The sequence below is a fragment of the Engystomops pustulosus genome, chromosome 1 (genome assembly GCF_040894005.1).
Source record: "Engystomops pustulosus chromosome 1, aEngPut4.maternal, whole genome shotgun sequence".
Lineage (NCBI taxonomy): Eukaryota > Metazoa > Chordata > Amphibia > Anura > Leptodactylidae > Engystomops > Engystomops pustulosus.
The window spans coordinates 202,089,432-202,112,766 of record NC_092411.1 but is presented as its reverse complement, the minus strand read 5'-3'; the positions used below and the strand labels follow the sequence as shown (position 1 = coordinate 202,112,766).

The window sequence follows — 23,335 nt, the reverse complement described above, 5'->3', positions numbered from 1 at the left end:
CCACCCTGTCCTGATATGTATAGATTTTGTTCCTATTTTCTTTATTCTTGGTGTTCACCCCATGAGATAACTAATGTGGCAGTTGCATAGCTTGCAAACTTATCGATTTAGCTATGTGCAACATATTTAAAAAATATTTGTTATTGGGAAATTAAATATTGGGAAATTAAATATTTATTTTACACAATGTTTAATTAAATATGACTGGATTGGTAAAAATGGTCTGTTATTTTCATCCATACCCAGTGTGTATACAATGACTATAGTGTCAAGCTGCTTAGTAAAACTATGATGGGCCTTTATTCTTGAAGCAGAAGAAATTGCGAATTTTATAAACAGTTCAGAATTTCCTGTTACAGTTTTATGATATGCTTTTGTACTGATCAAACATAACAATATTATACCTTTTGTTATTGATGTGCTTTCTTTGTTAAAGGGTTTGGTGGCAGTTGGACTTCCGTGGATCAACCCCTTTTAAGTAGTCCCCCTTAGTTGCCTTTCTGACACTGGCTCATCCTGTGAATGAAATCAGTGGAGCACTGGGAAAACTATTGGACTGCCAATAATAAGCCAATGTCAAAGTCATTTTCATAGATAAGAAGCTTCTCTGGCATACTTTTTATATATGATTTATTGTTATGCTATAAATGAAGCAGTTTTATAGTGACAACACACATTTTACCCATTCTTAAAATGCAACTTTGAATATTTGAAGGGTGACCTTTTCCAGTTACTGGTTAGATATTCAAGATGGACTGTGCCACCAGTGATGTAGAATATGACTAATCCTGAGTCATCTTCAGTCTTTTTTAGATTCTTCATGATTGTATTTGATATAATCTTAATGCAAGATTTGTAAATTGTCTGAAAGAATAAGCTTATTTCAGCATAATGATCATAGATAACAATATGTGTTATGTGTGTTGTAAAATTGTTGGTGACACATTGCCATGTGTTCTGCTTCTAAAACTCAAGCAATCAATTAACTTACTTGCTTTTTTCTAGCTTCTCATGAGTGATTCTGATACTTCGTCCCCCCTTCAGCTAAGAAGTACACATTTCCCAATCTCTCTCTAAGGACTTAGTTATTTATTACTTCTACATGTCTATGCCATAAAAAGGCCTCTGGGAAGGGGTTGTCCAACCCAAAATAGACCCTGAGCAGTTTCTTTCAGCTTAGCAAAGGATAAATATAAATGTTTTACACATTTTCTCTGGGTTTGTGCATTTACATTTATTTTTGCCTTGTAGCAGGATTAAAGTGGGTTATATGTCTTTTTATATAATAAAACCTGTATAATGAGACCATTTCATGCTGATGACAGAGCGCTGCATATAAGGTTTCAGGTGATGGTCCTTTTTTGCATCAGTTAGGCTTTTTCTGGCTGTACCATGCAACGTTGAACTGCTTATATTCTCCTCTCTCCCTTGGATATTCAATAAAAGAAACTTGTTTTTATCGGCAAGTGTTACAAAAAAAATCACTTATAGTTTAATTCATTTTCTAAAATATGTGTATCAAAATACTAACAAAAAGAGACAGGTCACACCATAATAATGCCAAGTTTGGAGGCCTATCTGAGTTGGTTCCATTAGCAGATCTAGTAACCTAAAGCTAATCAAAGCAATTTTGCCAGATACCTCCCCGCAAGCCCTTGCCATTGACTGAGTGATCCGGGTCCCCAGACCGAAACACCTAGATGAGTCCTGACTATTGAGCCTGGAGTCTACTTTATTGACCATGTGCTTGATCAGATTCTGGCTAATCCTGCTCAATTGTGCTTCATCAACAGTCAGGTTCTCCAGCGCTTCAGAGGATTTGGCAGAGTGCGCATAGAGGATGATATCGCTGTTACCACTAACGTCATGGATTGATACTGGATGAGAGACACACATAATTTATTTTATTTATATTGATTGCATTTTATTTGTATTGAATTTCTTTTATGTTTTCTATGGTCTATGTATATGTAACTTTTAGGTAAACATTTCATAATAAAATAGTGAAATGTACACATTCTAAGGCTATATTCACCGTAGTGGGACAAATATACACATTAATGTGAATGTAGCCTAACACATATTACTAAAATACAGTTATTAACAAGTTAAATTAGGTTCCAGAATGATTAAATTACAGATTAGGGCAGAGGCAGGCAGGGGGAATCTACCATCAGATAGAATCTACTTCTGATGATTTAAATTTACTGATTTTAAAAACCCTAGAGATCAGGTTCAGCACTAAGTATTCAATATAACGTGGTTATCTAGAGAATAAAACTGTATATATGAACAAAATGGCGGCTCTCCAAAATAATAAGAATATAAAAGGGTTACTTTGTTCCCATTCAGAAAGGCTTCTAAAATGTAGCGCTATGCAACTAAAGTAATGCTCAGTGCTGCCATTTTGTTAATTTATATTTGGAGGATCAATCAAATCCAGGTTTAGCACCCTTTTCAGTATACTAGTGCAACTGAATTCGTTTTTTATTAAAAAAAAGCTGTATGTGATCATCATCTGACAAGTATCCTGTAATATTTTCCCGGAGCAGATGATCCTAACTTTTAAAATGCAAATGTACAAAGAATTTTCTGACCATGCCCTCACTTCATTACAATGGCTGACTGTAAATTTAAACTTAAAAAAGGCAGAAATAATGATGTAACTCTTAAAAGAAAGATTAATATATGATGTTATAAAAATGCCAATATCCTGTAATAAGTGTAGATTCTTGATTGGGCCAAAGCCTGATGTATACATTTGAATTCCAAAAATGTATCCAAATGTAACACTAGCAAAAATTCCTGTGGGTCCAGTCATATGCCAAAAGTGTGTGATTTGAGCATATGGAATATATTTGCAGAGACAAAAACATAAGATTTCTATTTAATAGAACAAAATATATGACAAGTGTATAATTTTTGTAATTAATCTGTTGAAACATTCACAATATATGATAACCTTACCCCTAAAAGGAAATGTAGATTAGCCTGATACAGTGGGGCTTATCCATTTGTAGCAACTCTCCGTTCTGACACATTTAACACATGAAAAGTGAATTAAAGCAAAGCCTGTTTTTTTTTTTTTTTTTAGCAAACAAAAGGGTGCTGCATGATATTTATAAGAGGATACCTTACAGGAATAAAGGCAGGACAGAGGGGCAGTTGTTATGGCTAATCACCAAATTTTGCACAATCGCTCTCTGTGACTCAGGGAACGTCATATACTAGGTTTTGAGCTGAAAATTTCACCCCACGCTTTCCAAAATACACTGATTAATCAAAATATACAGGGGTCATTGTCTGCTTCTACTTGGAATTTGGAAGCTGAGCCGTGATTGGTATAAAATGCTAGTATAAGATGCTTATGTGTGAGTTAAGAATGATAAAGATACAGAGGGAGGGGGAGAGTTATCAGAAATGTCTGAGGTAAAACTGTTCCAGTTGCCCATGGAAACCTTCAACTCTTATTTTATAAGCAGCTGTGCAAATATTAAACTTGAGCTCTGATTGGTTGCTATGGGCAACTCGAGAGACTGTCAGACTGTCATTGAAATAGATTTCGGAGACAATCACTCAGACGATCAAAGACAGAAGGTCAGAGACAGAGACGGGCAGTGACAGTCTCTGAAAGAGACGGGCAGTGACAGTCTCTGAAAGAGACGGGCAGTGACAGTCTCTGAAAGAGACGGGCAGTGACAGTCTCTGAAAGAGACGGGCAGTGACAGTCTCTGAATTCATCCCTTTCTTATTAAGTTACTTTAGATATTACTAAAATACGGTTTTTAACCCCTAACTTTTTTACTTTTCCACATAAAGAGCTGGGCTTATTTTTGCATTACAAATTGCACTTCATAGTGACAGCATTTAATATTCCATGCCGTGCAGTGGGAAGCCGGAAAAAAATTCCAAATGCAGTGAAAATGTTGAAAAAACGCATTTGTAACGTTTTCTTGTGGGCTTGTATTTTACAGCTTTCACTGTGTGCCACAAATTGCATGTCTACTTCATTCTTTGGGCCGATACGATTACGGGGATACCAAATTTGTATAGATTTTATAATGTTTTCATACATTTACAAAAATTAAAACCTCCTGTACAATTTTTTATTTTTTATTTTGCCATCTTCTGGCGCTAATAACTTTTTCATACTGTATGTGTGGTGTATGGAGCTTTTGAGGGTGTTATTTTTTGATACTTTTGATGGCATTTTCATTGCTATCATTTTTAGGACTGTGTGATCTTTTGATCACTTTTTATTGATTTTTAAAATATTTTTCTAAATGGCAAAAAAATGCCATTTTCGACTTTGGGCACTATTTTACGTTACGGCGTAAAACGCAGTGAAAAACGTTATTATATTTTGATAGATCGGACATTTTCGGACGCGGATATACCTAATGTTTTTATGATTTTTATGTTTATTTATATCAGTTCTAGGGAAAGGGGGTGATTTTGAATTTTTAGTTTTTTTTTTTTTTTTTTACTTTTACTATTTTTTCAGACTCCCTAGGGAACTTTAACACTTGGGAGTCCCTGATCGATCCCATCATACATTGCCATACTACGGTATGGCAGTATATGGGGATTTTCCTCCTCATTCATTACAAAGTGTAATGAAAGGGTCAAAAACAAGACGGCCTCGGTTCTTCGGAACACCCAAGGCTGTCATGGCAACGGATCGCCTCTCCCCAATGACATCACGGGCCGCGACGAACCGCGGCAACATGGTGGTGCCCATGCGCCACCATCTTTTTAAAGCCGTCGGCAGCATTGCCGGCATCGATCGGCGGGAAAACACCCAGGTGTTACTGGTAAGCCTTTGCTGCAATATGCAGCAAAGACTTACTGGCTATGGAGAAGGCTCGGCCCGCGAGCCCTCTCCATGCACCAGGACCCACCTTGCGCCGGATATAACGTAAGTCGGAAAGGGATTACCGTATTTTCTGAACTATAAGACACTTTTTTTTCCCCAGAAAATGGGGAAAAAACAGTGGTGCGTCTTATAGTCCGGATGTAGCTGCAGCTGAGTGCCGCTGCGCTCCTCTCCTCCTCTCAGCCCTTCACTGCAGGAGGGAATGCAGGATGGCACCCCGTGCGCTCTGCTGTCCTCAGGGCACCGATATAAGTTAGCAGGAGCGCAGCAGCAGTAGAGAGAGAGAGGGGGAGGAGAAAGGCACTGGCACTGGTCAATCCCCGCTCAGCTTGTAAGTAGCCCGGGAGGCTCAGAGTGAAGAGAGAAGATGAAAAAAAACTTTTTTCTTATTTTTACTCCTGTAAAAACCTAGGTGCGTCTTATGGTACGAAAATTAAGGTAACAGGTTAGGTTTTTAAAAAAAACAAAGCTGTACTCACCATTACTCCCTGTGTCCCGCGTCGCCCTCTCGCCGGGCCATGCTGTTTGTTTAGGATTGTAAACCAAGCACACTGAGGTACTGGTGTGTTCCTCCTCTGGCAGGATCTGCTCTTCTTTCAGCTTCTCGATGGCTGGATTGTTTTAAAAAAGGCTTTTAGGTTACGTAGATGGCTGGATTGTTTTAAAAAAGGCTTTTAGGTTAATGGAGTCTCGAGCCCCTCAGGATCAATTGCATAATTTTTAAAGCCTTTTTTGTTAAAATCAAGGAGATAGAAAGATGAAAGAACATCTACCATTTGATTTAAAGAGAATCTGTCATGCAAAATAACCCCCCTAAACTAAATATATTTTCATAAACTGCCATTATAGAGCATTGCCTCTATCCCTTCATTGTCCCTCTACATGCCTGTAAACCTAAGCAATGAGGTCCTAAAGCTGTATGCAAATGACCTGTGAAATGTCCAATGAAGCATTAGCATATTCAAGCTTGGGAGGCACAGCCACATCCCCAGTGCATGACTGACAGCCAGTATAATGATGTGAGGCTGTATAATGATGTGCTTCCTGGTGCTGGTGGCCACACCCCCTACAGCCTGTGTGTGCATGTGTGTGTGTTTAGGAGAGATACAGCAGTTCCAGGCAGCCATGTTACAGCAGAACATGTCAGATTCATGTGTAGCTGATGTCTTTGTCACACATGTGTATTAGGAGGATGCAGCATGTCAGCAGATGCAGCACACACACTAGCAATACTTTACTATACATTACACACAGACATTAGCAGGGGGAGGAGAGGGGAGGGGTAACAGGAGTGACATCACTGCCTCTGACCATGTGACCAGCCTCATTTACATGATAAAAAATAGATGATTTTACAATGAATAATGTATGAAATAACTAGATAAAGGCTGGGATGGGATCCTTGTGAGCTGCTCAAACAAATAGTAGTGGTGACAGGACAAGTGACACAGACCTGATGACAGGTGTCCTTTAATACATTATGAACCAAACATACCTTGAGAGTGCTGTAGCTACACTTATGAAGAATTATATCTTGTTTAATCCCTGAGTCGAGTGATTTGCTGATAAAACAATTATAAAACTCAGGACTTAGCTCTTTGAACAGCTAAGACAGGACTAATCAACATGAGCTGGATCGGCCTGGCAGGGAGAACAGTGATTGCATCATCCTCTGGTGTAGTGCATAACTAAAGTGAAAGGAAAAGCTCTGAGCCAAGACACAGAAGCTTCATTATCATAATTTTATTATTGTCTTTTAAGCAAAACTACTCTGCACAAGGATTAAAGAAGAAATGCTTCTGCATCAGTGTAGCAACAGCATTCTCAAGGTATGTTTTCTTCATAATGCATCAAATCAAATAGGGAGAAATAAGCGAAAATAGCCTGCGTCCTTAGACCGAGCAAGTCCTGCCAGAAGGAGCACACACCAGTGTGTCGGTGTGCTTGGTTTACAATCCTTGTTCATGGTGGTAGATGTCCTTTAAGTCCTACTATCATGAGGATCCAAGAATTATATAATTATGTTATATCTTTAATAACTTAAAAAAAAAATTAAAACTTTTCAAAAAGAAAGCCACTTCACTGGGGATTCTGTGAAATATGAAAATACATTTTGGATCTCATGAATGCAGTATAGGTAACTGGTTTAACTGAGTGAGAGCCTTGCAACTAGATTCCGGAATGAAGAAGACTGTTTAGGGACACTTTACCATTTAAGGCAGCCTCCGCAGATGGGTGGGGGCGTACAGCCATTGATGCTCCACTAGAGGATTCTGGGAAATATGCAAATACATTTACCAGATACATTTACCAAATTCATGTAAGGCAGCCCCCTTAACATCAAGCATTGGAAAATTGTTAAAAAAAAAGACGGAATTCAATATTTTTTTTCGTTATATTGCTCATTGTATGGGATAATTATATTTTTTTTTTTGATGGATTGGCCATTTTAGGATATGGAATACCTATTGAATTTTTACATTTTTAATTTTTTACATTTTTATTTTAACGATTGGTATTTAAACCACAGGGGTCTGATTTTTCATGCAGTGTATCGCAATACTACTGTTTTGCAGTACATTGTGAATATACTGCTCTTCTATTATGGCATTCTTTGCACCAAATAACAGTCAGGGTAACCTTGGAAAGCCCACATGTCATCACTGCTTAAGTGCTATGGTTGGATTCGACAGGCTAATGCTGCCATGATCAGTGTCAGCAATGATTGTGGCAGTTACAACAGGTGGAATACATTCATCATGGAGTATTTTTAGGGGTGCAGTGTGGAGATTTGCTGCAAAAATTCAAAAACAACTGGTGACAAAATGTGCAGCTTTAAGTCATGGGCTAAAGTCACCATAAGGATCTGTACCTGATAGAAAAAAATCATCCCTGTTTTGCTAGATGCCATTTCTGACTATTTGGGATCAGAACTAGAGATGGGCAAAGTCGAATCATGTTAAAAAATAGCTATTTCCTGGAAGTAGAGAGCATGTAGGGTGTTGTAGAATGTTGTGCCATGCTCAAATATGCATAGGGAGCGTGGTTTGGTCTTCAAACAATGCTGTGTTTTAGTATGACATGCACATGACAGCCGCCGCTCTTAGAAGCTCTTCACTCTTCAATTCCATGGGCACTTACAGAGGTCAACTTGACCAAATAAGTGAAGCGGGAACGCAGCCTGACAAGGTATTGTCTGTGCCAGCTTGACTGGACTGAGCCGCGGGCCAAGATCCCGCTATAACCTCAAAGCGTGCACTCTTTTTACACTAACATCAGATGATTCCATAGACTATGACAGAACCTGTTCTGTCAAACACGGATACATGTAGAAAACCCCCAAAAGTATTTCTAAAGCCAAAAACAAACAGGAGTTGATCAAAAACAGATGACCAGTAAATGGGATATTTGCATGTCCTCTGTGTTTTGTATCCACTCCTGCTTTTGGCTATCAATCCTGAGGCTTTTCATTCCTTCTGACGGATGAAATGAAGGGGAAAACCAAACATAGTGGCAACATCATAGATTGGTGGAGGGTGAAAACAGCATTATGGAAATCACAGGGTGTTCCAAGGAGACAGTGGTCAGTTGGCAGCAGCAGGAGTAGGCTGCAAAGTGGCACAATGACAAATTAGTGTGGAGGTGGCAGCAACATGGTAGACCACAGAGTGGCACAATGACAAAGTGTGGAGGTGCCGGCAGCAGCAGCAGGAGGTTAGAAAGTGGCACAATGACAGAGTGCGGAGGTGGGTGACAATTGCAGTCCCTTGTAAAGATGGTGGGAGGCAGATGGAGCAACTGGCAGCAGATGTGTGGCATCAGGCGGGTGGCAGCATCAGAATAGGGGTTGAGGCAGGTAGTAAGAATCCAGAATCTCTGTCTGAGGGAAATGAACAAGACAGAGGCTGGTTAAGGACAGGTGAGGGCCGCTGACCTGCTCCTGGGCCATGCCAACTAAGGGTTGTATCTGACAAACCCACAGACTCTTGGCTGGGGTTGTCAGATGTCATTTGTGAGAAGGTGGATGACCTTGTCAAGCAATCGAGAACCTTTGGGTGGTTTATCAACACACTGCCGCTAGATGACACTGGTAGTTCTGACCTCACAGTCACCGCTGCCGCAACATCCCCTTATTGTTCTGCGACCTCTGCCTGCTCCACCTGCCACCTCTGCCTGACATATTGGTTAATCAACTATGTGGATTTTACACAGATTTCTTGCTATTAACTATAGCAAACAAAAAACAGCAATTTGGGGTATACAGATCCCCAAAACAGACACTCTAGAATTGAAACAAAAATCACTCAAGCACCTATGTGGATTTTACACAGATTTCTTGCTATTAACTTCAGCAAACAAAAAAGACCAGCAATTTGGGGTAAGCAGATCCCCAAAAACGGACACCCTGCAATTGGAGCAAAAATCACTCCAGCAACTACTGTGTACAAGCAGCTAGACGCTGCAGACAGCACATGCAGTGTGAATTGAGGAGATTGGAAATGGCTGCCTGTTTTTATAGGGCTGTGACATCACATAAGCCATGTCGCTCGCTGATTGGCTTTCATGTCTGCACATGTGATCAAGGGTGTTCCTTTCTTCTTCCCAGAGTTCTCTGCCCCATGAAACACATTGTGCTCGCGCCCATTTAGGGGGAAAAAAAACTTCCCACGAATCACCGTAAACTTTGGATTTGTGACGAATCAAAGTTTTCCTGAAATTCTAAATGAATTCCGATTTCGTTAGAATCGATTTGCCCATCTCTTATCAGAACTGTGGTAACTACCTAACCTTCCAAAGTATGAGACAACTCTCAGTATCTGTAGTGTTATTTAAATAATTGATATTGACCTTTTTTATTTCTATGTGAGCAAATCCTGAAGTTCCGACAGACAAACTATGGAAGGTGCAGTCTACATTCACTCGCTGTCATACCCCGCAAGTCAACAACAAAGACATATCCATTAGAGTCAATGTCAACTGTAGTTATAAAACCCCCCAAACCCTTTATAGTTAATATCAATAAACTATTACATTATATTTTCCCTGCTTAACTGCTAATTTTACATAAATGTGTGTACTTCGGAAAAGTGGCTGTCAGAAGTCATGCTTTCTTTAGACACACTTTCTTTCCACGGTTGAAAAAGACCTTTTTATTTGTATTTAATTATATAACAATTATTGTTCAATAAATTGCAATTTGACTGGTGTAACAATGCTCTGGAATCACAGTGCTCCATTGCTTGTAGTGAATGCTAACTGTAATAAAATGTAACTCACATACAATGGGGCAGATTTATCAAGCTGTCTGAAAGTCAGAATATTTCCAGTTGCCCATGGCAACCAATCACAGCTCAGCTTTCATTTTACCAGTGCTCATGAATATTTTAAAGGGGAGCTGTGATTGGTTGCCATGGGCAACTAGAAATATTCTGACTTTCAGACAGCATGATAAATATGCCCCAATGTGTTTCATTTATGTATTGGGTAATAAGGATTTGATTCCAATCCCTTATCATAAGATTTACCAGCAACATAACAAATTATGCTTATGGGGCTAGTAAGACAATTCTCTTGTGCCCTCCATTAAAAGTGAGACACTTTTTAATCCCATTTTTATCTATTTGTATGCATCGTAAGAAAATAATTACATATTTTTGCCTAATGCCTCAAGGCACCTGAAATTGCATTCTCTATCTGGAATCCCCATTGCCAGTATAATGAGTAAGCACTAAATTAAACCCATCAAACCAGGTCACCCTTTACAAATGAGTATGTGGATGACCAGGGTCAGAGACATGACTCTTTTTCAATGTGCAGTGATAAAGCACACATTCAGTAAAGTAAGGGCTTCAGACCTAAAACATATTTGTTTATAGCTAAATCGGTATTAGTTTTTGATCTTTGCAATTAAAGTAAATAGATCTTCTAATGAGCAGTGGGATGTGGAACCATTGTGTCAACTAATTGGTTTTGTTTAGGGCTAATCCACACCTCGCTTCCCACAGTGGTTCCTGTTGAATTGATTGCCCACCAGCGTTCTGAGACGCTCCTGTCTTCCAGCGTTTCCAGACGCCTCCGTGTTCCTCCAGCGTTTCTAGACGCCTCCGTGTCTCCTGTCTCCAGCGTTCCCATATGCTTCATGCTGTGCCTTCCAGGGTTCCAGTTCAGCGGTGTCTTCAGTCCGTGCCTGTACCTTGGTTGCCACCGCAGGCCTCATACCATCTCTCGCGGTGGTCCTGAGGGTCCACTGGTACACAGACTCCTCCCTCCGGACTCTTCCCATAGAGACTTTCAGTTCCTGTTGTCTGTGTGACTGTTACAGTTATATAATACACATAACATTAATAGGTCAAAGGACAACAGATATGTATGTAAAAGTTTGTAAAAAAAAAAAAAAGTCAATACACTTTCTGATCTATTCATAGCCAGGACTATAAGGCTATATTCACACGAACGTATGGGGGACGTATATACGGCCGACGTATATACGGCCGATATACGTCCCCCATACACTCCTATGGGCGCACGGCACCCTACGGGAGCGGTACGGTGCCGCACACGTGCGGCACCGTACCGTTCCGTACCCGGGAAAAAGATAGGACCTGTCCTATCTTTTCCCGTAATACGGGGCCGTACGCCATAGGTTGCTATGGAGAGGGGCGGGGGTGAGCTGCGCTCACCTCCTCTCCCCGTACACTGCCGTTGCCCGCTACGGTACGGTACGGGCGGGCAACGGCAGTGTGAATATAGCCTAACTGTAACAACAGGGCATCTTCCACATTTAGAAGTTTTTAGAAGGGGTATTAAACTCAACTTTAATAGCATTGAGATTATTGAACTTGCTGCTTGTTTTTTTGTCTTAAATGCACTTAGAGTGACAATAACAGATTATAAGACCTGAATAAATTGTTTATCCAGGGATTTATTTTAATTGCTATATTTTCTGAAATACTTTTCCTTAGGTTAAGAACAGACAGTTCGGTTGTGATGCTGCCGAGAAGCAGATAATATGCTGGCTGGCCACAGACAATTACCACATTTTTCCTATATTCATAACAAACTTATTATTTAGTGACAGTTTCATGTTAGCAGTATGAAAAGGAGAAGAAAAACTCATTTTGTTGTGACTTATATGCAAAATGTCTTAATTACCTGTGGGCCACTACAAGTCAACTACTTTTCAGCCTTTCAGCCGCATCATGACAAGACCCTCTATTGTTACCCATGAGATAAGATAAAATTGGCTTCTACCTCCGCATGGCAGGATAACAGGCTGAACTTTATGGTATATTTTTTTGTGGCTTTTTTCTTAGATAAGAACACATAAAGCAGATAAGTATCTTCAGAAACTGACTTGTAAATCTTATTGTCCCTCAGTTCTTCATTATGACCCATGTAAATTAATGCTTGCCTAGGTAGAAAAGGTGCATTATTGTACAAAGGGATAGCCACATACTATGACTTTATAGTGGATATCTGTACTGTAACTTTTGTATCACTATATTCTCAATAGCAAAAGTAAAAATATATATGTATAGGACAAATGATTATTATGTCTATTCTAGCCTCAAATAGTTTACACATAAACAACATAAAGCTAGAGTACTTTTAAAGGACTTTTCTAGAAGCTGAAAACTCAATCCATGTGATCTTTATAGAATCTAAAGAGCATAAATTAAGCTATGCAGAGTTAGTAACAGATGCAAATCCTCTTCAAACCATAGTATTACCTCCTGCAAATGTTTTGCAAGCTGATACAGATGTAGTGTACAAAATGGAGCACATCAGAACCCTCCCTTGCTCAGTGCAAAAGCAGCTGGATTTAATATCATAGGACATGTTTTTGCTTTCCTTTTAGCAGAGGAATATAACAGGGATGATCATTCTTGAACACAACACTGAATTATATATGACATAATGTAAATCCTTCTTACTGCAGCCTAAATATATTCTCTTTGCATGGTGTGGGAGATGTAAATCCATCCTCCATTAACATTTTTTTCTGTAAAGAGCATTTAAGATGTATGAGCGTATATATATTTTCTTCTCCTCTGCTATTAATAGGATTAGCTTTTCCATATATAGCACCCGATTTACAGACGACCCCTAGTTACAAACGGACCTCTGGTAATTTACTTTAGTCCCAGGCTACAATAAACATCTATAACAGTTATCTAAGGTGTCTGCAATTAAGCTTTATTGTTAATCCTGGTTCTTATGACAACCAAACATTTTTAAAATCCAATTGGCATATAGACCAAAAAAAATTTGGATGGGGTTACAATTATAAAATATACATTTCCAACTTACATACAAATTCAAATATCTTGTACGTAATCTGGGGACTGCATATATATATATATATATATATATATATATATATATATATATATATATATATATATATATATATATATATATATATCTATATCTGCCTTTTGTTTTGAGACTATAATGGAAAGGAAACTGGAATGGACTCATTGCAGGTGCTGCTGACAAGGAATACCTAGTTACCAACATTGGGGGAGATTTATTAATCTGTCTATGACTCGGTCGTATAATTCTGTCATAGTTTGCACTAAAAAATACTGTCTGCACCAAAATTAGTTTTCTGGCTTTCCGACGACTAGCTCAACGAAAGGGGTATGGCCAGTGAAAAGGGGGGCTTAGGGGGGAATTAGGAATAATGATTTTGTCCTTATTTTCTGGAGTAATGTAAGCCAACTAATAGGGGGTGCATAATAAAACTAGACAGTCTTATACCGCAGCAGATTTATCACCCAGCACCAGACACAATTTTAATTTGGCTCAACTCGATTCCAGAACAGTAGAAGTTGCTTCTTCAGTCCCCTTTGTTCCCCCCAAAAAAATCAGTTCTGTTAGTTTCTACATACAATATGCTAAATATTTTTCAACTGTCAGGTGGGGGATACTAGGCTGTCTGCTCTGGCCTAAAACTATCTACCTAACAATAGAGGGCCAACTAAGCTTATTAGATACTGAAACCTAAGGCACCGATTGCTTGTCCATGGTGGGAGCTGCAGAAATACTGCCAATTTGTTTCATATTATACCATTATGTAAAGAATGGCATTACCAGCTTTAAAGGGAACCTACCACCACGAATCTACCTATAAAGGTAGATTGGGTGGTAGCCGGATGTAAGGGATGTGAGGATAGCTCTTTTTAGAGCTAATCCTCACGTGCCAGCTAACTTTTGGTACACTTTATTGAGCTAATATGTAAATTTCATTATGCGGCTACTGGGGCGTGGAGTAGCCGAGCACGAGGCTACACAGTGCGGCTACTCCACGCCCCAGGAGCCACATTACTCCTCCTACCCTGTTGCGTCCGTCATGATGGCGTTCTGCGCATGCGCAGAACGCAGGCCGGCGGCTGAGCAGTCCCATCTCCGAGGACGGAGCTACTGCGCATGCACACAACAGGGTAGGAGGAGTAATGTGGCTACTGGGGCGTGGAGTAGCCGCGCTGTGTAGCCTCGTGCTCGGCTACTCCACGCCCCAGTAGCCGCATAACAAAATTTACATATTAGCTCAATAAAGTGTACCAAAAGTTAGCTGGGACGTGAGGATTAGCTCTAAAAAGAGCTATCCTCACGTCCCTTACATCCACCTGCCACCCGATCTACCTTTATAGGTAGATTCGTGGTGGTAGGTTCTCTTTAAAGTTAGAAAAACAATGTTGACCTGACTCATAGTCAGCAACAACTGCAATCAAATTTCACTTCCAATATTTCTTGCCAAAGCAGTAGTCTCATAAGTATAAGTAGCTAATCCATTTCTCTTACTTTTATGCAAAGTCGCAGGTGGAAATGCCTATAATATTTCTAATATTCATGTTTTCGATTTTTATTTTAATAGAAACAGGGCCATACTTGCACAGACAGTTTTAGCAAAAAAAGACCACATTTTTGACCACATGACGTAAGGAGTGGAGGGGCAGCAAGCACCCACCTTTTAACACCTGCAATCTTCTTATATCTCAAAGAGCCCCATATAATAAATAAAGCACCCAAACTTTCCCTTAGTTCTTTGACTACTCTACATGTTGGTTCCTCTTTCTCCCTTTCCCTAAGAGGGGAATTAACTGTGCTGCAGTACTCTCTTTCTGCCATCTTCTTTCTCTCTATGCTGGAGGCTGTTGCATGTGGGATTGATGGCACTACTATAGTGATTCCCACAATACAATAGCCTAAGTCATCCTTATTTGACCACACTCTAGTTCAGCTATGTCCAAAATTGAATGCAGTACTCCATGTATATTTCAACATAAGGATGTCTTTGGGTACCTATGCCAATTTTTGATTCATCACAATTGTATTTGCCGGGCACTGGTCTGTTTCTTCTGTAGCTTTACCAAGTAATTCACTATTTAAATCATAATTAAACTTTTTTGTGTCTTCGGGCTATTTATATACATTAAAATTCACTAGCCATTTCTGCACCTAAGCCTCTCACTTCCACAAATACCTTTGTAATACTTGTAATACTATCCTACTCTGTGTATACAGAGCTTAGTATCATCCACAAAAATTCTACTCTGTAAACCGTCTATGAGGTCATAAAAATATTGAGAAGGTTCCCAATACTGACACCTGCATCACCCCACTTGTAACCAAAATCCAATATGAGAATGTACCATTAATGGTAATGTTTTAGATTTCAAGAAAGGTATCCAGGGCCTCCTTTACAAAAATGAATTATATGTGTACAATATGATATCTTGTCAAATTATTTTACCACGTATATTCACTCTTTGTAAACAGATTTGTAATACAATCCTTATTACTTTAAAATTGAATGTGTGAAATAATTAATAATACTATAGTCTTATTTCCCACAATAATTTCTCTGATTATGTGAAATTCTTATCAAGAGTCTTCACAAAACTCTTATAAATCCTCTGCTGATAGCTGGGCTTTACTGCTGGGATGCAGATGGACAAATAACTTTTTTCATCGTCCTCTGACACTAAAAGGTTTATTGTTCACACTAGAAACAAGAATACATAGTTATATCTGTAGGATTTCCTTAATTCCTCCTAAGAACTTTGAAGTAATGCGTACATTTTCCTTTGTTTTCTTATTGGAACAAAAATTTTATATCATTAATGCATCTCTTCTGCACTGATGGGAAAAAAGCTAACAATATTTTGAACATTTGATGCCTACATATCTCACCCACCACTACAGCTTTGATTGTGAGTTTACCAGGATGATTGTTACTTAAAAGTTGTTAATCTCATACATAAATAGATCAAAGAAATGACACTAGTCACAATAACTAAATTAGTGGTGATGATACACACTGTAAGTAAACCAGACTATCCAACTGGACCCTCTCAGTTGAAGACCAAATAACCCACAAAAGAAAATTGAGAGGAAAACCAACAATTGCAACAGTCACTTGTCAATAGTCACTGGTATGAATTCTGGAGTAGCAATACAGAAGGTTTCCCAAGAAAAAAAAAAAGAGGACATCATCCATCTCATTGATAGAAGTATCTCAAACTAAATAATTGCAAATTTCCATCATGTGAGTGCCATGTCAGTTTGTAGAAAACAAAATGAGGTCTGTCCATCCATTCCAAAGCCAAAAGGGTGACGTCCAGGTAAATTATTGAAGTCAGTTCTGGTGTATGTAGGCGGATTGTATGCTTTAATAGTGAGAACACAGATGTCTATTACACTGTGGATTGGTGGCCTGAAAAAAGGTGAATAAGTTTTCATGAGAATCAAGGTTAGCTTTCATAATGCTGAATGTATCTTGGCTGTCACTAGGACATAACTTAACTCATGCATCACCAAAAACCACATAGATACTGTAGCCCTACACCCACAATGCACCATGCTCCACAAATTCTCATACTCCCAGTATTTCCATTTCAGACTTTTATAACAGTCATTATTCCATGTGCAATATCTATTATGTAAAGACAGCACAACAGTATTTATTGTTTCAATCTGATCATTAAAATCTAAAGTATTGTAATTGCTAGGTTCTTGGACATTGTTTTCAAGGCTTTGTTGAGCAATTCATTTAGGCTCATGAGAGATGCCAGGAAATAATTCACTTTGAATATGTGCTAGATTACATGGAAGGATTTGGCGCTCGGAGAAAACTCTGAAAAATATATACAGTGAGACTAACTGCTTTAACACATCACATATTCAGTTACTATTTTACAAAATATTGTATATTTTATTTATATTGTAAAGTTAGTCGACTAGTTGCCCCTCACAAATAAAACTAGCTGCAGGTAGGGCCCTTTCTAAACTTTCATGGACTATTTCCTAGTCATATGTCAGTTTTCAGATTTTTATGAAAAGAAACCCTTCTGTCTCCAATAATACTTGGCACTCAATATGGATAATTTAATTGCATACGGCTTTATTTTCACTGTAGTATGTGAGCAATCAAACATATAAAACATTTTGGTCGGAAACACAGACCTTCTTCAGTTACTATTTGCCTGGAAATCAGAAGAGAGGATGAGGGTAGGCAGGTAGGTCGGGCTGTAGTGTTAGGGGAGTGGCGGCATACACACATACATACTAACTTATGGCGATAGCTGTATTAATATTTTAAGAATTACTGTGAAGCTATTTCTTGGCCTCTGACACATTAACAGCAGAGAGGTGAATGGAATTATTATGGAAAGGTATGTGGCTGAAATGTGGATTATGCCACATATTTCTTTCATGTGTACAGCAAGAGGGGTCTTTCTAAATGTGACCTAAGAACCAGAGGACATTACCTCTGGCTGTCCACGTTAATGGTTGTAGAGAGAATCCCATCCAAAGACCATTCATTTTTACGATAGGATTCCTGGTTTTGGGTTATCCTGGTCTGGTGTTAGTGGAATTCCTGATGGGAGGGTTGATTTGGAATTGGTGTAAAAAGAGAAATAATCACAATTCTTAGCGGTTTGCAAGGAATTCTTATTATTTCATGGCTTGTACTCCAGAAAACTGGCATACAATCCCTGTCAAATGTCCCCCAATTAATGTATTTGGTCAAATTACTTTATAAATCTTTAGAAATGACAGCTTGGCAGTTATTCATAGTCACCTCATATTTATTTACTTCTAAATATTCAGTATATATAGGGCTCTATTGGTATTTTGTCCTTGTAATTATTGGTGTCTATAAAGATAAACTGATCACTTGTTCATTGATGTGACATAACAAATAACCAGATTTATTCTTAGCTTTAGGTGTTTGTCCTTAAGAAAAATACATTTATATTAAAATGCTGTTAAAATCACAATGTTTCAGGTAGCGTTTGCAAATTCCACTTAGCCTATTTATACATTCTTAAAAATAGTAATACAATAAAAAGTCAGATGAGAATTATGCAGTATTCCCCCTACATTGTGGTCTCTGGAGGTTAAAAGATATTTTTTTTAATTCATTACAGACTTGAGGTAATTTTTAAGCAATGAAATGAGAGGCCACAATATGAGGTGGAGGTGAGAGGCCACAATATGAGGTGGAGGTGAGAGGCCACAATATGAGGTGGAGGTGAGAGGCCACAATATGAGGTGGAGGTGAGAGGCCACAATATGAGGTGGAGGTGAGAGGCCACAATATGAGGTGGAGGTGAGGGGCCACAATATGAGGTGGAGGTGGGGGGGCCACAATATGAGGTGGAGGTGGGGGGGCCACAATATGAGGTGGAGGTGGGGGGGCCACAATATGAGGTGGAGGTGGGGGGGCCACAATATGAGGTGGAGGTGGGGGGGCCACAATATGAGGTGGAGGTGGGGGGGCCACAATATGAGGTGGAGGTGGGGGGGCCACAATATGAGGGAGGAGATGGGGGGGGGGCACAATATGAGGGAGGAGATGGGGGGGGGCACAATATGAGGGAGGAGATGGGGGGGGGCACAATATGAGGGAGGAGATGGGGGGGGGCACAATATGAGGGAGGAGAAGGGGGGCCACAATATGAGGGAGGAGAAGGGGGGGCCACAATATGAGGGAGGAGAAGGGGGGGGCACAATATGAGGGAGGAGATGGGGGGGGCACAATATGAGGGAGGAGATGGGGGGGGGGCACAATATGAGGGAGGAGATGGGGGGGGGGCACAATATGAGGGAGGAGATGGGGGGGGGGCACAATATGAGGGAGGAGATGGGGGGGGGGCACAATATGAGGGAGGAGATGGGGGGGGGGCACAATATGAGGGAGGAGATGGGGGGGCACAATATGAGGGAGGAGATGGGGGGGGGCACAATATGAGGGAGGAGATGGGGGGGCCACGATATGAGGGAGGAGATGGGGGGGGGGCACGATATGAGGGAGGAGATGGGGCCACAATATGAGGGAGGAGATGGGGGGGGCCACGATATGAGGGAGGAGATGGGGGGGCCACAATATGAGGGAGGAGGTGGGGGGGCACAATATGAGGGAGGAGATGGGGGGGCACAATATGAGGGAGGAGATGGGGGGGGGCCACAATATGAGGGAGGAGATGGGGGGGGGCACGATATGAGGGAGGAGATGGGGGGGGGCACGATATGAGGGAGGAGATGGGGCCACGATATGAGGGAGGAGATGGGGGGGGCCACGATATGAGGGAGGAGATGGGGGGGGCCACGATATGAGGGAGGAGATGGGGGGGGCCACGATATGAGGGAGGAGATGGGGGGGCACGATATGAGGGAGGAGATGGGGGGGGGGCCACAATATGAGGGAGGAGATGGGGGGGGGCACAATATGAGGGAGGAGATGGGGGGGGCACAATATGAGGGAGGAGATGGGGGGGGGGGCACAATATGAGGGAGGAGATGGGGGGGGGCACAATATGAGGGAGGAGATGGGGGGGGGCACAATATGAGGGAGGAGATGGGGGGGGGGCACAATATGAGGGAGGAGATGGGGGGGGGCACAATATGAGGGAGGAGATGGGGGGGCCACAATATGAGGAGGATGTGAGAGGTCACAACTTGAGGGGGGAGATGAAAGGTGGCCTTAGAATATACAGGTAATATTTCCATGTAGCAGTAGGTGGACCCCCAGACATATCTACAAGGGTAGCAGCCATAGTGCTACGGGGCCTCATCATTCAAAAAAAATGTATTCATTGTATGTTAATTTGTTTGCTATTTTTGTAATTTTTTTTTACTTTTGCGTGTAGTATACAATTTTGGGTGATGTTGGAAACTTCTCCAGTAATGCTTGTTTGGATCTTGTGTCAGTAATAATGGGGTTAAACAGTAGATTGAACCGTAACCCTAAAATAACTATTTTGGTCACTGTAGTTTTGATTGTATGAATAGATTTGCTTTTCTATAACTGTGTGTCCAATATTGTCGTAATGAAAAAATGTTTCACTGTTTTGTTACTACAGTTCCTATACAAATCTGTCTCCTAGGTAACAGAAAACACATAAAATCTGTACTGTATACAGTTTATTTTCTTTTGTCTTTCCTTTATCTCCTGCTTATCAAAATTTTATGGGACAAATGGAGGGAAATATAGCAGCTATGACTTATGCTGAATGGTAAATCTGGCTAAGTTTCACAATATGGCCACAATATGAGGTGAAGGTGAGAGGCCACAATATGAGGTGGAGGTGGGGGGCCACAATATGAGGTGGAGGTGGGGGGCCACAATATGAGGTGGAGGTGGGGGGCCACAATATGAGGTGGAGGTGGGGGGCCACAATATGAGGTGGAGGTGGGGGGCCACAATATGAGGTGGAGGTGGGGGGCCACAATATGAGGTGGAGGTGGGGGGCCACAATATGAGGTGGAGGTGGGGGGCCACAATATGAGGTGGAGGTGGGGGGCCACAATATGAGGTGGAGGTGGGGGGCCACAATATGAGGTGGAGGTGGGGGGCCACAATATGAGGTGGAGGTGGGGGGCCACAATATGAGGTGGAGGTGGGGGGGCCACAATATGAGGTGGAGGTGGGGGGGCCACAATATGAGGGAGGAGATGGGGGGGGCCACAATATGAGGGAGGAGATGGGGGGGGCACAATATGTGGGAGGAGATGGGGGGGGGCACAATATGTGGGAGGAGATGGGGGGGGGCACAATATGAGGGAGGAGATGGGGGGGGCCACAATATGAGGGAGGAGATGGGGGGGGCCACAATATGAGGGAGGAGATGGGGGGGGCACAATATGAGGGAGGAGATGGGGGAGGGCCACAATATGAGGCAGGAGATGGGGGGGGGCACAATATGAGGGAGGAGATGGGGGAGGGCCACAATATGAGGCAGGAGATGGGGGAGGGCCACGATATGAGGGAGGAGATGGGGGGGGGCCACGATATGAGGGAGGAGATGGGGGTGGGCCACGATATGAGGGAGGAGATGGGGGGGGGGCCACGATATGAGGGAGGAGATGGGGGGGGCACGATATGAGGGAGGAGATGGGGGGGCCACGATATGAGGGAGGAGATGGGGGGGCCACGATATGAGGGAGGAGATGGGGGGGCCACGATATGAGGGAGGAGATGGGGGGGGCACAATATGAGGGAGGAGATGGGGGGGGCACAATATGAGGGAGGAGATGGGGGGGGGACCACAATATGAGGGAGGAGATGGGGGGGGGCCACGATATGAGGGAGTAGATGGGGGGGGGACACGATATGAGGGAGGAGATGGGGGGGCCACGATATGAGGGAGGAGATGGGGGGGCCACGATATGAGGGAGGAGATGGGGGGGCGCAATATGAGGGAGGAGATGGGGGGGCCACAATTTGAGGGAGGAGATGGGGGGGCCACAATTTGAGGGAGGAGATGGGGGGGCCACAATATGAGGGAGGAGATGGGGGGGGGGCCACAATATGAGGAGGATGTGAGAGGTCACAACTTGAGGGGGGAGATGAAAGGTGGCCTTAGAATATACAGGTAATATTTCCATGTAGCAGTAGGTGGACCCCCAGACATATCTACAAGGGTAGCAGCCATAGTGCTACGGGGCCTCATCATTCAAAAAAAATGTATTCATTGTATGTTAATTTGTTTGCTATTTTTGTAATTTTTTTTTACTTTTGCGTGTAGTATACAATTTTGGGTGATGTTGGAAACTTCTCCAGTAATGCTTGTTTGGATCTTGTGTCAGTAATAATGGGGTTAAACAGTAGATTGAACCGTAACCCTAAAATAACTATTTTGGTCACTGTAGTTTTGATTGTATGAATAGATTTGCTTTTCTATAACTGTGTGTCCAATATTGTCGTAATGAAAAAATGTTTCACTGTTTTGTTACTACAGTTCCTATACAAATCTGTCTCCTAGGTAACCGAAAACAAATAAAATCTGTACTGTATACAGTTTATTTTCTTTTGTCTTTCCTTTATCTCCTGCTTATCAAAATTTTATGGGACAAATGGAGGGAAATATAGCAGCTATGACTTATGCTGAATGGTAAATCTGGCTAAGTTTCAGGCTGTCTAGCCTTTGTTGTTTTGTTTTTTACACAAAAAAATTGTGTAAAAACCTACTGGAACCCACTGTCCGCAGAAAGGACTGTCTGCATAAGGTCTTTCTAAAAATTTTATAAGCATTGAGACATTAGGTATTTGATTGTGAAGTTGGCCATGGTTGGTGATTTACAGTGGAAGTTCAAAAATCTAAAGATTTAGGAAGCCTTCATTTAACAGCACTTGTAACTTTTAGGGTATCTGCACAGGTAAGGAAAGGTTGTGCCATGAAGAACCAACGTCACTGATCCGCTGCAGACCTTAAACCTGCAGCAAAACCTGTGGAAAAACACTTCATATTTTTTTCCACAGTGTGTGTATACGATTTTGATAAACTGTACTGTATTAAATTTTGGATTTTTCCCCTGGAAATTACCACTGAAATTCCTCATGAAATTAGCAACATGTATGGAAAAAACTCAATGGATCAGGAGTGCTGATCCATTTGTTCTAAACTCTCAGTAAACTTTAGATAAACTGACACATGAACAATGCTATCCTTATATATGTCCAGTGTGTCAAGTTGAGATTTAAAGTAATACGATAACAAATCTTGTTATTTTATCTTTCAGTTCTTGGGGATAGCCTTTCTTGGAGTTGGCCTGTGGGCATGGAGTGAAAAGGTAAATCGAAACTTTCTTTTTTACTTGGTACCTACTTGTACCCATTATTCTGATCTTTTGTGCCTTGTCTACCAGGAAATTAAAAAAAAACATTGTACTTATTTCATTTAGTTTCATGTACTTATTATATATGAAAGCAGAGCTTGATATACTTTAAATTAGAGAAATGATCTGTAATTCTATTTTTCCTCTTTGTGTGCGATTTACAAAATCCTTGTTCAACCCCGCTATGAATATCCAATAAGTTATACAAGTCTTGCAAAAAGACAATGATATGTTATATTATTATGAAATAGTGTTATACAAGATGGAAACTGTTCTTAACAAATATATTACTCTACATGATTACCTATAAGAATATTGTAGATATGATCA

The 23,335-nt window shown here is 41.0% G+C and overlaps 1 protein-coding gene across 1 annotated transcript in view; it reads left to right on the top strand.

The window, feature by feature from the left end:
- The window catches only part of TSPAN5 (tetraspanin 5), an 82,633-nt gene that overhangs the window by 22,917 nt on the left and 36,381 nt on the right, over positions 1 to 23,335 (top strand). The window contains exon 2 of the mRNA XM_072118118.1: positions 22,910 to 22,960. Coding sequence (XP_071974219.1) covers positions 22,910 to 22,960 — 51 coding nt within the window. The remainder of the gene's footprint in view (positions 1 to 22,909; positions 22,961 to 23,335) is intronic.